The sequence below is a fragment of the Citrus sinensis genome, chromosome 4 (genome assembly GCF_022201045.2).
Source record: "Citrus sinensis cultivar Valencia sweet orange chromosome 4, DVS_A1.0, whole genome shotgun sequence".
NCBI classification, from domain to species: domain Eukaryota; kingdom Viridiplantae; phylum Streptophyta; class Magnoliopsida; order Sapindales; family Rutaceae; genus Citrus; species Citrus sinensis.
The window spans coordinates 23,861,739-23,874,920 of NC_068559.1; the positions used below are offsets into that span (position 1 = coordinate 23,861,739).

General features: G+C 31.5%; 2 protein-coding genes across 2 annotated transcripts; one reads left to right on the top strand and one right to left on the bottom strand.

Moving 5' to 3' along the window:
• Positions 1-126: 126 nt before the first annotated feature.
• LOC102612387 (uncharacterized) lies at positions 127-4,322 on the bottom strand. The gene is made up of 8 exons (XM_006484314.4): positions 3,911-4,322; positions 3,372-3,496; positions 2,998-3,035; positions 1,888-1,998; positions 1,712-1,791; positions 1,028-1,064; positions 895-936; positions 127-795 (listed from the first exon to the last, which is right to left on the bottom strand). The coding sequence occupies exons 1-8, from the start codon at positions 4,196-4,198 to the stop codon at positions 710-712; spliced, it is 807 nt and encodes a 268-aa protein (XP_006484377.1). The 5' UTR covers positions 4,199-4,322; the 3' UTR covers positions 127-709.
• A 6,697-nt stretch (positions 4,323-11,019) lies between these two features.
• Positions 11,020-12,454, top strand: LOC102612083 (F-box protein At1g30790-like). The gene has a single exon (XM_006484313.4). The coding sequence runs from the start codon at positions 11,158-11,160 to the stop codon at positions 12,289-12,291; it is 1,134 nt and encodes a 377-aa protein (XP_006484376.1). The 5' UTR covers positions 11,020-11,157; the 3' UTR covers positions 12,292-12,454.
• The last annotated feature ends 728 nt before the right edge of the window (positions 12,455-13,182 follow it).

Genomic DNA, 13,182 nt, shown 5'->3' on the forward strand with positions numbered 1-13,182 from the left:
GAAAGGGATGCACTTTTACCAATTTGCTAGAGTTTACAATTTTCTCCTATGCAATAAACAAATTGAGATGACATAGATGTTAACTACAAAGCAGCTAATAATATTGATTTAGGTCAACTCAACAGAAAAATCAAGATTCATCAGCATTGTTTTCTCATAAAAGACCCAATATATAAGGCCAGATCACCTTCTTAAGTTAGCTAGCAAGTGCCATCCACCATTGCTGGCTGAATATATTATTTAAATTATAAGGATGAATATAACACATAGTTTGATTATAACCGCCTTAATATTTTTCAAAGCAAAGCCTTCATGCAGCCCTACTAATGATCTATCAGTAAAATTTGACCACCGAAGGTATAACTAGTAGTAAGTTAGTAACTACTAACAATTATAATTCCACTGCTAACCCCAAAAAAAAGTAAAAAAAAATTACTACATGCTTGTCTGATTAAAAGTCAGTATCAGCAGGATATAGAAGCTGCTATGTTGAATTTCCAGATTTTGACAGCTTTTCTTATCCAGTAGTCGCCAATGGAAGCTCCTTTCAGGTTGCTTCTAGATAAAAAGTCAGTAGTTGACCTACTCAAATAAAGAGGGAAGATGAACAAGGTTCACCTACCTAGGGGACGGTTCTCAGTCCTGTGATTACCACTCAAAAAGTTTGGTTTGACTTCACTTGGCAAAGAACCATGACCAGACCACGAGATCAACTGAGTTTGTTCGCCAACCTTGAGTTTCTTCTTGAATTGATCTCGGCTGCCCAACACTTTCCTATTTCTGTCTGAAATTTTCCTGAGAGCACAAGGGAAGAACATAATATTCAGTTGATAGTTAAAGAAACTGGTATTTCAATCTGTTAACTGACTGTAATGAAGAAATATTAAATTTTACCTGCTGTGGAAAGGAAAAACTCATCCAGCACCTTCCCATGCTCTGTCATGACATTGTAATAGCAAATGAGAAAGACAAGAAAAAAACCCACAGAAACAGAACATATACGCAGAAAATTCATCTAGAAGCTTACCCATTTCATACTCCAATGCCTGCAAAATCATCTCAACCTGCGTTGAAGACATTTAGAACAATGATAAAATAGGGATAAAGAGAGAGAAAATGCAACAAGTATGAAATAATATCTACGACCATCAAGTCATTTTGCAATTACAAGTTGATTATAGTTATGGAAACAACAAACGGTGAACGCCTCAAAATTTAATCTATGACAAAAGCTCTGCTGGCCAACCAGAAAAATGATCTAGTTATTTTATTTTTTATTTTTTTTAATTTTTGGGCTAAGTGTACACCAAGCCTTGTCTGTAAATAACACTTGCACCCAACACTACAAATTTAACTACGACTGTCAGACTATCCAACACTAGCTAAGAGAACAGTAAAGCATTTTATTTCAAGAGACTGTTGTAGACAAGACAATTTGTATACCTTAAAAACATCAGTATATTCACAGTCATTAGTCATTAAAATAATATAACATAAAGCACCAACCAGAAAAGGGGTTCAGAGAAACACTATGCAATTTTGTTAGCATGGACTACCTTGTTTAAAGTATAGACAGAATTCTAGCTCTAAGCAGATCACTACCTTTATCAAGATATTGCAAGTGGCGATGTTGTCCTAAATCACATCTTAAATCTCAACCATATATTTAAAAATCTTACATAAATGAATGCACATAAATGCACAAACATACTTTGTCAAAATCTTTCACAAGATTAGCTTCTATGGAGGCATTATTTTCATACTCCGCCCATAATTCTTGGATCTCTTCGGCTGCAGAAAACAAATACCCAATTGCTAAAAATTAGTGCCAACATTGAGGTGTTTGAGTGATTACAATTTCCATAATAATGAGAGCTTAGGCAGTACCCCTCATCCCTCCGCCAAGAACTTTGCACATTTCATTTAAAGCTTCCTGCTCCATTCTGCTCTTTACTTCTTTAGGCACACCATCTGATGGTGTTATGTCCCCAACAATAGCTGTGAAATCCAAGCAGAATACAAAAAAATTAAAGAATGTACAAAAGGTAGATTCTCACAATGAGTAATGTTATGTTCCGGTTGACGTAGACCCATTTCCCATACAAAAAAAGTAGTAACAGGATATTCCCTGGAATTACAGAGAAGAACTGATATACAAACTTATCCCCTGCTCTCATCTGCCAACTATAACAAAAAACTTCATCCAAGGTAACATAATATGGGCTCACAATGTGATTGTCTCCAGAGGAATCAACCAGCATTTCTTTGCCCTATATTTCTCCTCTAAAACAAACTTATTTGTGATCCCCACCTCATGTACCAACTATCTTCAAAACTTCTTCCTAGATTATGAATCAACCAGCCTTTCTTTGCCCCATATTTTGCCTCCAAATAAACTTAATAATTGTCATCCCCTCTTCTCACCTGCCTCCAAGATTCTATAGATTCTGATTTGCCTCCAAGATTATACAACTGTGTGCATGTGTAATCAACCAACATTTTTTTTCCCTAAATATTTATCCTCCAAATACTTTCTTTACCCTAAACTGACATAAGCATTCCCAAGGAATACTTCAATAGCATTCCCATATTCCTCACATCCAATCCAGCCATTCTCCTCAAAATCCCAAGCTAGAAGAAGCAAATTAATTATTAAGGATATCCTAAAAACAAAATACATAAGTGCTAGGCCAGATACACACCTGTTTTAATCACCTAGATCTCTTGTAAATTCCACTAATACGACAATCCATCAAGACACTAAATTTTTTAAATGGGAGCCTATTTTTCTATTCTCTATTAACTTCCTATGCCATATATTAAACAACCAGTAAAAAGAAAAGGTAAATGCTTTCCAAGACTATCCAAAATGGGAAAAAAAGGGAAGCCATAAAAGAATAGAATGACAGAAAGGTAAATTGTTTACAAAAGTCACGCATTCTTATTACATTCTTCAAAGTGGAACATAAAATATTTCAGAGAATTGAAAGCAAGTACCTTCTGCAATATCATGCACGATTGCTATCTTAATACACCTGTTCAAAAAAGAACAGAGGAAAACATTCTAAAAAAGTCACCAAAAAGGGAGCAATCAAACCTAGAATAACAATTATCAAAAGAAAAATAACAAGCACCTGGTAAACTTTAATTGCGAATGGCATAAATTGAGCACAAATGTCAGTATTATCAAAGAATCAAAGATGTGTCACAAGAATTTCCTGGATACATAAAAGGCTCCGCTTTCAAGTGATGTTAATATAAATCCATCCAACATCATTATCACAGATCTCTAGTCTCCTTTCTAAGCTGAAACAATCACATTTGAAGTGAATTTGAAATTAAATTGTGAATATTCAATGTGAAAATCCAACCTTTCTCTGTCCACGCCAGGAATGTCACCAGCAATCAAAGCCATCAAAGCCATGCGGTACATATGATCAGCAATTGATTCTGGTCCCTTTATCCCATGATTGATCCACCCTTTCCTTTTTGTTGTCTACGGCATTAACACAAACACTAAGTTCACTACCATACATCATTTTCCATTTCTTACTAATCAAGCCACAAATTTATCATCAAATCTAGTATCCCCAGAGATGTGACAACTATCAATAATTGCTATGCAGGAGGCAATGATTGATTTGATTAATGAACACTCAATGATGAGTGCCGTGTCATTCGGCTGTATGAGTTCGAAAACAAACTTTGCATCACATCTTTGTAAGCATAATGTTGTACTGCTATTGGAAGCAAGTTTGCTGTATACGTTCATTTGGTAGGTAACAAAATATCGCCAAAAAATAAACTATTAAAAAAACTTAATTTCAATATTCAGTTTTCAATTTTATTCTACAGAAACCAAACAAGCTGAACCGTCAGCAAATTTAATTTATTTTATTGTAGTCCTTACCTTGAGGCTATGACACAATGTGAGAAAATCAATAGCCGACGAAGTTGACGAACTCGAAGAACCGATCGGAGCTTCGGAATCGGTCAAATTCACCGATTTCTTGTAACCAAATCCGTCGGAACCAGGTTTACGAGCGCGGACCGAGACGAGTCTCAAATTCGGAGCGTCGGTGGAGAAAACGGGTCTGGAAGATGTCCGGTTATAGAAGAAAGCGGGAGATAAGCGAAAGCGAAGCTGTACGGGACGGTTAAGTGGAAGCGCGCGGTGAGTCGACGAATTAACTGCCATTGTTGTTTAAGCAGTTGCTGTTAAAAGAGAAGAGCTTTTTTTTTTTTTTTTCCTCCTCAGTTCTTTCTCGCTATTGAGAGAAAATGTTTCTGTTTTGTTTTCTTCATTTTCGCTCTTTTGTTTTTCCATTACGATACGACGTGAAGAAAATGGGGTCCCCCGAAATCATTTCCCAGTCTCTCGAGTTTCCGGTCTTCGCTGACACGTTGTCGTGGACTCCTTAACACGTGGCTTGAAATGATTGGGTGATTGTTTTGATGGTGAGTTGGTGGGAAAAGATCTACGGTTACGGCAACTTCGTCAGGGAAATTTACCGTGACTAGCCTAAAAAGATTTGGATAATGATACAGTCATTATATAAATTAGTGTGACATAATAAAATTGATTGAATTAAATATTTTTTAATTTATATAATTTATTTTATTTTATTTTATATTTTCATTCAATCAATGAATTAATGATACATCAATTTGTATAAGATAAATTTATACAAGAGTTTGTGGCTCTATCATCACTCAAAAGATTTTAAATTTTTTAAAATGGGTCAATTTTAACTTTTTATATCATAGTTTATTATTATTATTATATGAGATTATTGGTCAAACTACAACTCATATTATATGAGACTATAACTAATATTTACAAATCAAACTATTACTGAGATCAACTTACATCAATACTTATACTGCCCAGATTTTAAACTTTATTAATATTCGAGGGATGTCTACTCCACTCACACTTAGGTAAAAAAAAAAGAATACCTTCACTCAATTATACAATATAATTAAGGAATAAAATATATCTACATTACACTTTTGGGGGTTCGAATTACTACCCTCCAAATTGAAGGACAGCAGCCCTAACCACTCGGCCTTAACTTTTCGTATCATAGTTAAGTACAAGTGTTTTAGACTAAATTACTCTCATCACCATCTCACGACCCTCTTAAACCTGTAGCCCATCACCCACAATGGCAGCAACCAAGATTTGATATTGGAAACACTACGCAACGTATCCTTTGCGGTGACAGGGTGTTTATACTTTTGTTAGTATTAGGTTAATTAATGTTTTAATTATTGTATTTTCTTGTGAATTTAAATTGATTTTACAATTGATTATATGCTGTTATTAGTTAAGAAATTATTTGTACATCATCTTTATTTTACCATACATACATCTAACTATCTTAATATTTTAACATGTTATTTACAGTTTTGCACCTCCTTTATTTTTAACTTTGTATCAATAAATCACTTTAATACTAGAAAATTATCATTTTACCCTAAATAAATTAAAAGACCATTTTATTTTACAAAATTTTTAAAAAAATTTTAATTACAAGAGTACCCCTGAATTTAATAAAATAAATAAATCTCAAATCCAATATGTTAATTTTTTATAATTATAATTTCATTTAAAAATTGTCATGTTAATTTTTTGTAATCATAATTTCATTTAATTTGTATAGGAATGTTTCTTAAAATTGATTATAGGGAAGTTTACAATAATTATAGGAATTTTTTCTCTTCATGTTATTTTTTGTAAACCTCCCTATACTTAATTTAATTACAAATATTAATCGAAATTATAATTACAAAAATCATAATTATAAGATGTTAATTTTTTTATAATTATAACTTCATTTAAAAATTATCATCTTAGATTTTGAGATTTATTTATTTTATTGAATTTAGGGGTATTCTTAAAATTATAATTTTTTATTTTTCAAAATTTTGTAGAATAAAATAGTTTTTTAAAACATTTAGGGGTAAAATAATTATTTTTTGTGTTAAAGTGGCTGATTGATATAAACTTAGAAATAAAGGTAGTGCAAAAAATATATCAAAATTTTGAGGTAATTTAATGTACATATGACAAAATAAAGGTGATGTAGAGATAATTTTCCTTAATAATTAGTGTTAGATTTTATGGTGAGCCTTATAAACAAATTGTGGATAAAATAGTTTAATTTATTATTGCATATAATGTATTTGACGAAATGTGTGTGTGAAAGCGAATGTGTTGTTGTTGCTATAATTTACTTCTTATTTTATGTTTGAGCATGATTGTTTGAATCGGGCAATTTCTTTAAATATAAATTTTGATAATGAATTTATAAAAATGCTTGGATAAGTTAATTTTCTCTTTTCTTTTGTCAAAATGTTACGGTGTAATTTTATTTGTTTTACCACTTTTTACTTCTTTTTTTTCAAAATCTTACAGCATAATTTTATTATTTTTTCAACTAGACTGGCAAATTCATTTTTTTTTTAAATTAAAAAGTTAAGGTGGGTAAAAGTCAAATCAAAATTTTCAATCCTTGTACAGTTGTACTCTAAAATTTGAACTCGGCCGTCAAGTTAAAAAAACATGTAAAGATTTATTTCATTATTTTTGTTTCCAAAATCGTTTTAAGTTTTTTTTCAATGACATTACAAAATTATTGATTATAATATTAAAAATTTATTCAATGTACGTTAACATATCTAATTTCAGAGAAACTTGCGCGAGATATATTAAAGTTGTAACTGGTAAGCCCATTTAATGGTGCTTTATCATGTGGTGGCAGAGTAGTGGAATCCACTTTCACTGGCTTTTAAATATAGAGTGCGTTTGATATACATATTGTATTATGTTGTATTATATTATTTTAATATTGATGTATTATATTATGTTGTATTGTATTAATATTGTATTATAATAATATTGTACAATATTTAGTACTACACTGTACTATAATAATTTTTTATTAATTTAAATTAAATATTATATTATATTAATATATTTAAATTGTATTAATATTTTATATTAATTATTGTAACTTAATTAAATAATGTAATGCTATATTATATTTTTATATACTATTTAAGTATTTATTATTAATTAATATTGTATAATATTATATTAAATTAAAATTTTATTTATTTATTACTATTATTATAAAGTTAAAAAAAGGAGAAGCTACTGACTTTTAAAACACAAAAGTCAGTAATACATCCTAATCACCGGGGGGGGTGCGGGTTTTGATAATGCGGCAAAAGCTGCACTTTAATGCTGCTCAATGCAATCCATTTGATCACCAAACACAGGTATATTTTAACTAATGCTGGGCCCACAAGATAATACAATGCAATACCACGTGCCAAATATACCCATAAATTATTGTGGAATCTACAAATAGTTTCACTCTAGGATTCTTTTTTTTTTTTTGAATACTGATTAATCATCATATTACTGCATTACACAGATATTTACAACTGTTATTATAGCAGATATATTACACTGATATTTACAATCAGAAATACATGATTGGGACTTATATTATTACATTGAATTCTGTGAAGTACATGTCCAGACAAATAATCCCTTACAGAAGAAGGATGTCCATACTCCACTCGTATTGCACGAGGGAGAGGAAATTTTTGAAATATTAAACAAATAAGCACGTTAGCCCCCACAAATGCTTTTGTGGGGGCTTGAACCGCTGCCCTCACAATGCTTGTAAGGGCAGCAGCCCACCACTCCGACCAAGGCCGAAGTGGCACTCTAGGATTCTTTACTTTGCCATATGGGAGAGCAGCATTAAATGAGCCTATCTCATACTAAGCTGGTGAACCTATCTCATATAATTTTTTTTCTCTTAATATAAAGTTTAGCTCATATCTACTATTAAAAAAATGAAAAGAAAAATCAAACACGATCTACCTAAATTTGAAGTTCAACATAAGAATATGTTCCTCCAAAAAAGAGACGTGTACTAAAAAAGAAAAATTAAAAAAAAAAAAAGAAGAAGAAAAGAACAAGCTAATTTGACCTTCATAATCATGATGAAATAATTAATCTCTCAACTTTGATATCAATTTGAAGTTCCACATATATGCTCCTGCAAACAGGACGTCTCGACAAAAAAATTTGAAAAAAAAAATGAAGAAGAAGAAAAGAACAAGCAAATTTGACTTTTATAATCATGATGAAATAGCTACACTCTCAACTTTTATTTAAAAAAAAAAAGGTGGAGACGAGAAGATAACTAACATTCATCGAATAAAGAATGATTGTAAACCCCATCTATTTAGGTACTCGATTATATAGAGTTGAACTACTGGTACACCTCTAATTTCCTCGTGAAATTCCATTTCCATTATATTTATTTTATTTTCGAAAATATCCTCTCTCTCTCTCTCTCTTTTAAATATATTATTCTAGTTTTTAATTTAATTGTTTTTAGCATTAAAACTTAACGTAGTAGTTTGTTATTTTTCTTTTCTTTTGCAATCTTGTTGTTACCTTATACACAAATTAAAATTTTTTTAGGTAAAAAATTTATGAATGTGGCTTAAATTACACATATATTAAATTATAATTTGAAAGCAATTATAAGTACAAAAATATTTATGAAAAGAACAATATATTTTAAATTTGTGCAATTTATTTTGATTACATAGGAAATGACATGTAAAAAAAAAAAAAAAAGATTGATTAATACAAGTAATTTATTTAGAGAGAAAATATAACTTATTTGTCTGTAACTGTAATGTGTCGAGGCTGGTCTTTCATATAAGCCCAGTGACGCTGTACGACGCACACTGGTCCATGGGGCTGGGATTGTTCGAGTCCACATCTTTATTTCATTTTATTATAACTCGTAAAGATAATAAAATAATTTGTGATAAAACAAAGAGCAGTTCAGTCTTTAAGCAGTTTTTTTTTGTCAATGCTATGAATAAAAAGTGTTGTACTTAAAAAAGTACAGCTGTCATAAAAAAATTGTAATTACAAAATAAATATAAATAATACGTAATAAATATGATTTTTTAAAAATAATTTTGATAAAAATAATAAAAATATTATAAATTTATCATTATATAAGTACGGAATCAAATCAATTTAAATTTTAAATTATAACTGTTAGAATTTAATAAATACTTTAGTGCTCTCGAACTTAAAAAAATAAACCTCACTACCAAATTTATCCTATATCTTTTTCTTTGGAATTTATCATATGTCTTTTTTTTTTTTTTTTTTTGAAACTGATTAATCATCAGATTACTGCATTACACAGATATTTACAACAACTGCTTATTGTAGCAGAGATATTACACTGATATTTACAATCAGATATACATGATTGGGACTTACATTATTACAATGAATTCTATGAAGTACATGCCCAATACAAATAACCCATGACAGGAGAGGATGTCCATACTCCACTTGCATTTCACAAGGGATAATGATTTTTTAAATATAAAGAACATTTAGCCCCCACAATACTTTTGTGGAGGCTAGAACCGTGCTTGTGAGGGCAGCAGCCCACCACTTCGGCCAAGGCCGAAGTGGCATATGTCTGTTTCTTTAAAACCATCTCAAACAATCTTTTTTTTAAAAGGTCCTCACCAATGGGTCCCAAATGCCATGCACAGAGCTAAAAAGCGTGCTTCACCAACTCTTTGGCACGACATTAATGTGTTTATCGCTTGCCAGAATTTTTACATAGATTTAGGTTTTTTTTTTTTTTAAGGTTAAACAATGAATATTAAAATTTCTAATAAAATTTTATTACAACTTCTTAAACCGACTCAAAATGTGTAATCAGATTTATTTTTAAATATTTCAAAGAAAAGTAACACATTAATACATACGGGAAACTCAAACCTATACATACGTTGTAGGTGAATAAGTAGTCGAACACTAGACTATTGAGTAAGTTTTCACATAAATTAAGTAGATGCTGAGTAGTTGTAAATTTTGTCAATTAACTGTACAGGAAATCCTCAATCATTAATAGTGCTCTTATGACTGAGAAAAATAAAGCACACGTTAGTTATCAAATCAGTACCCCTATAAAATAGTATTTAATCAAATATTAATTTATCAATATTTTTATTATAAAATGGATAATTTGATCTCTACCTCATAACAAGATTCTCTCATAATATGAATATGTATGAATAAATAACTTTGATTAGTAGTTAATAAAAAAAATGTAAAGAAATTAAATTTTACTCATATACTACTACTACTACTAAAAGACATATGATAGGAGATCTTTAAAATCTCATCCGATTGGTAGGTAATAAATAAAAAATATAAAGAAGTTAAATTTTACTTATATACTACCACTAAAATACCTATGATAGGAGATCTTTGAAACTCATTAGAGTTAGATTAGGAGAGAATCTTATTCCCTCTAATTTTGAACGTTTCAAAGATTTATAAAGAAATTTTAATAACACTGTATTGTTGTTTTATACAGTCAACTACGACCTGTCAAACAAGGCTTAACAAGGAACATTAGAAAAACGTTGTTGTCAATTAGATGTATTTTGGTGTTTTAGTGCGATATACTAGGTATTATTGTTACAGACAAATACAACCTATCAAATGTGCATAATAATAAAATATTTCAACAATTAATAAGTGTCTATCCAATCTACAAGCTAGGTAGTATTCTTTTTTGGGAAAACATACAATTGTTTTTTTTTTCTAAATTTAGTTCTTGATTATAATAAAATATATAAAAATATCGAAATACACCTGGGCACAGATTATTGGGTGAGAGTAAATTAATATTTCTTCTATAAATTTGTGGATAGGATAAATATATATGTTCCTTCAAATTAATGAGAATAGAATATTGGATAAAAATGAAGTTAGATCAGTCACAATAAATTTCTAATAGTCTAATGATAAATATATATATTAGTAGAGTTGTGATTGTATACGTATAAAAGAAGTTTAACATCGCACCGACGCGAGCGCACTAAAAAGCCGCAATCAGCATTGCTCACCACACAAATGAAGAATCTAAAGCTCACCAACTGATTTAAGTTTGTGCTTTTACACTCTCACTAGGATAGGAAAAAAACCAAACCCCCGCATCCCTAATCCCTTAATGAAACCCTAAGCAAAAATTAACCAGAGAGCGCAAGAGTGATCCTCACACAACAACAGACAGCATGATGGAGAAGGAACAACAACCGCCATCATCGTCAAAACCAATACCTTCCGAGATAATCTACGATATTCTCACAAAGCTGCCCATAAAATCCTTGATGCGATTCCGTTGCCTTTCCAAGCTTTGCTCGTCGTACATAACCGCCCCATCGTTTGCAGAACTTCATGCACTTAATTTCCCCATAAAAACTGTAGGCCTCCTCGTCACCTGCCCAGCCAGGCTTCAAACCGCTCAGCATTTTTTCTCCGTTGACTTCGACGGCGGCCTCGCCGTCCCTCTCTTGACCATCCCACCGCGCTTCTCCCGTTACACCACTCGCTCCGTTAACGGCATAATCCTGATGGACTTCGGCCTTTACGCTACATTATGCAACCCCAGTACCAGACAAACCTTCAATACCCCGTTTGTTTGCTCCTTAACGTCTCCTTCCGTAAACTCTACTTACTTTTGCGTGAACTCCTTTGGGTTTGATCCCGTTAGTAAAAAGTACAAAGTTTTGAACTCCTGGGCCATCCCTGGGAGAGACCCTGAGTATAGAATTTTTGAGCTGGGGACAAATTCCTGGCGCCCGCTTAAAGGTGGCCCGAATTATTATCCTCAGCGGGAAAGCGTTTGTGTTGATGGCTTTGTGTATTTCAGAAGCTGGGTTTCGACTCACAAGAACGGCAGAACGGTTCTAATTGCGTTTGATTTACATGAGGAGAGTTTCCGGGTGATTGAAATTCCTGCAAAGGCATTGGCGCGTAGAAGTGAGTCTGAACTGATCGTGTATTCGGGACGTCCGGCTATAGCTGATCATCTGCTTCTTGAAGATGCTACCATGACGATTTGGGTGTTGGATGAAAATGATGGTGATTATTGGGTTCAGATTAAGGTGTTTTTACCGGAAGATTACGGTGAAGAGATTCTTGAAGAAGATATTGATTACTTTGTTGATTGTATTGGTCGTAACAATGAGCTCTTGTTGGTGCCACAGACAGTGTCCGACTCAGTTTACGTGATCCATTATGATGTTGTGAATAGAAGTATGAGGAGAGCTGAAATATTTGGACTGCCTGAGGATAGGTTTAGTGATTTATCTTCTAATACTTTTAGGGTCATTAATTATGAAGAAAACGTCATGTCGTTTACATAATTGCCATGGCTTAATTAATTTCCTGGTCTTTTCAGTTACCTGTGTGTAGTTAGTGACTTGACAACCTCATCTAGCTAGTGTTCTCAATTGCAACCATAAGACAGTATTTTTGTTTTTTGTTTTAATCTTTGGTGTTGAATTTATATCATTGCTGCTCCCTTGTTTCTGTCAGGCAACTACAAATAGAAGAAATATACATAAATTAAAAACATCGTAGTACATTAATATAAAGTATATTAAGATGTCACATGATTTTGTGGTTTTTGAGTTTTAGCTACTTATTTCTCTCTAATTTTCACAATTTCCTGTTACTCCCTTGACATAAAAAAAAAAAAAATCATAATAATACTTTTAATAATCCAAAAGTTATATGGGTAACACATGTCATCTCCCTCCCTAGTTTGAAACTACTTTTAGACTTTCGTTTTTGTGATTTTGCATGTGATAATGCTCACTTGAAATACATGTCAACATCTTAATATTCGTTTCATTCGAAGCTAAAGGACCAAATTATATATAGGAGAATGGTTGTTTAATCTCTCATAAATGTTATATTCATCTATTGTTTAATCTCTCATAAATGTTTTATTCATCTCTATTAGATTTTTAACCGTCTATTTCATTTTTAGTGCCAAAAGATAATAGATGAAGTTAATATTTTATGTTCCTCTACAATTCTATCTTACTTATAATATTTTAAAGTAGTTTGGTGTCAAAATTAGAGAGAAGGTGAAAATAATTAGGTGTGTGTAATTGCCAAAAGAATCCTTATTATTATTTTTTTAATCCCAATGACTTGTGTAAGATTTCAATTTAAATTTTAAAATATCACACTCTAAATGACTGTTTTTGTTTTATTTTCACAGTCAACTATGTTATCTCTTAACGAGA

What these genes read in the sequence shown, in the direction of transcription:
- LOC102612083 (XM_006484313.4), top strand. Translation starts at nt 11,158, where the DNA reads ATGATGGAGAAGGAACAACAACCGCCATCATCGTCAAAACCAATACCT.
- LOC102612387 (XM_006484314.4), bottom strand. Translation starts at nt 4,198, where the DNA reads ATGGCAGTTAATTCGTCGACTCACCGCGCGCTTCCACTTAACCGTCCC. An exon ending in CCTGGCGTGGACAGAGAAAG is followed by an intron (nt 3,036 to 3,371) that starts GTTGGATTTTCA and finishes TTTTTTGAACAG; the next exon opens with GTGTATTAAGATAGCAATCG. An exon ending in GTTTTTCCTTTCCACAGCAG is followed by an intron (nt 796 to 894) that starts GTAAAATTTAAT and finishes TTGTGCTCTCAG; the next exon opens with GAAAATTTCAGACAGAAATA.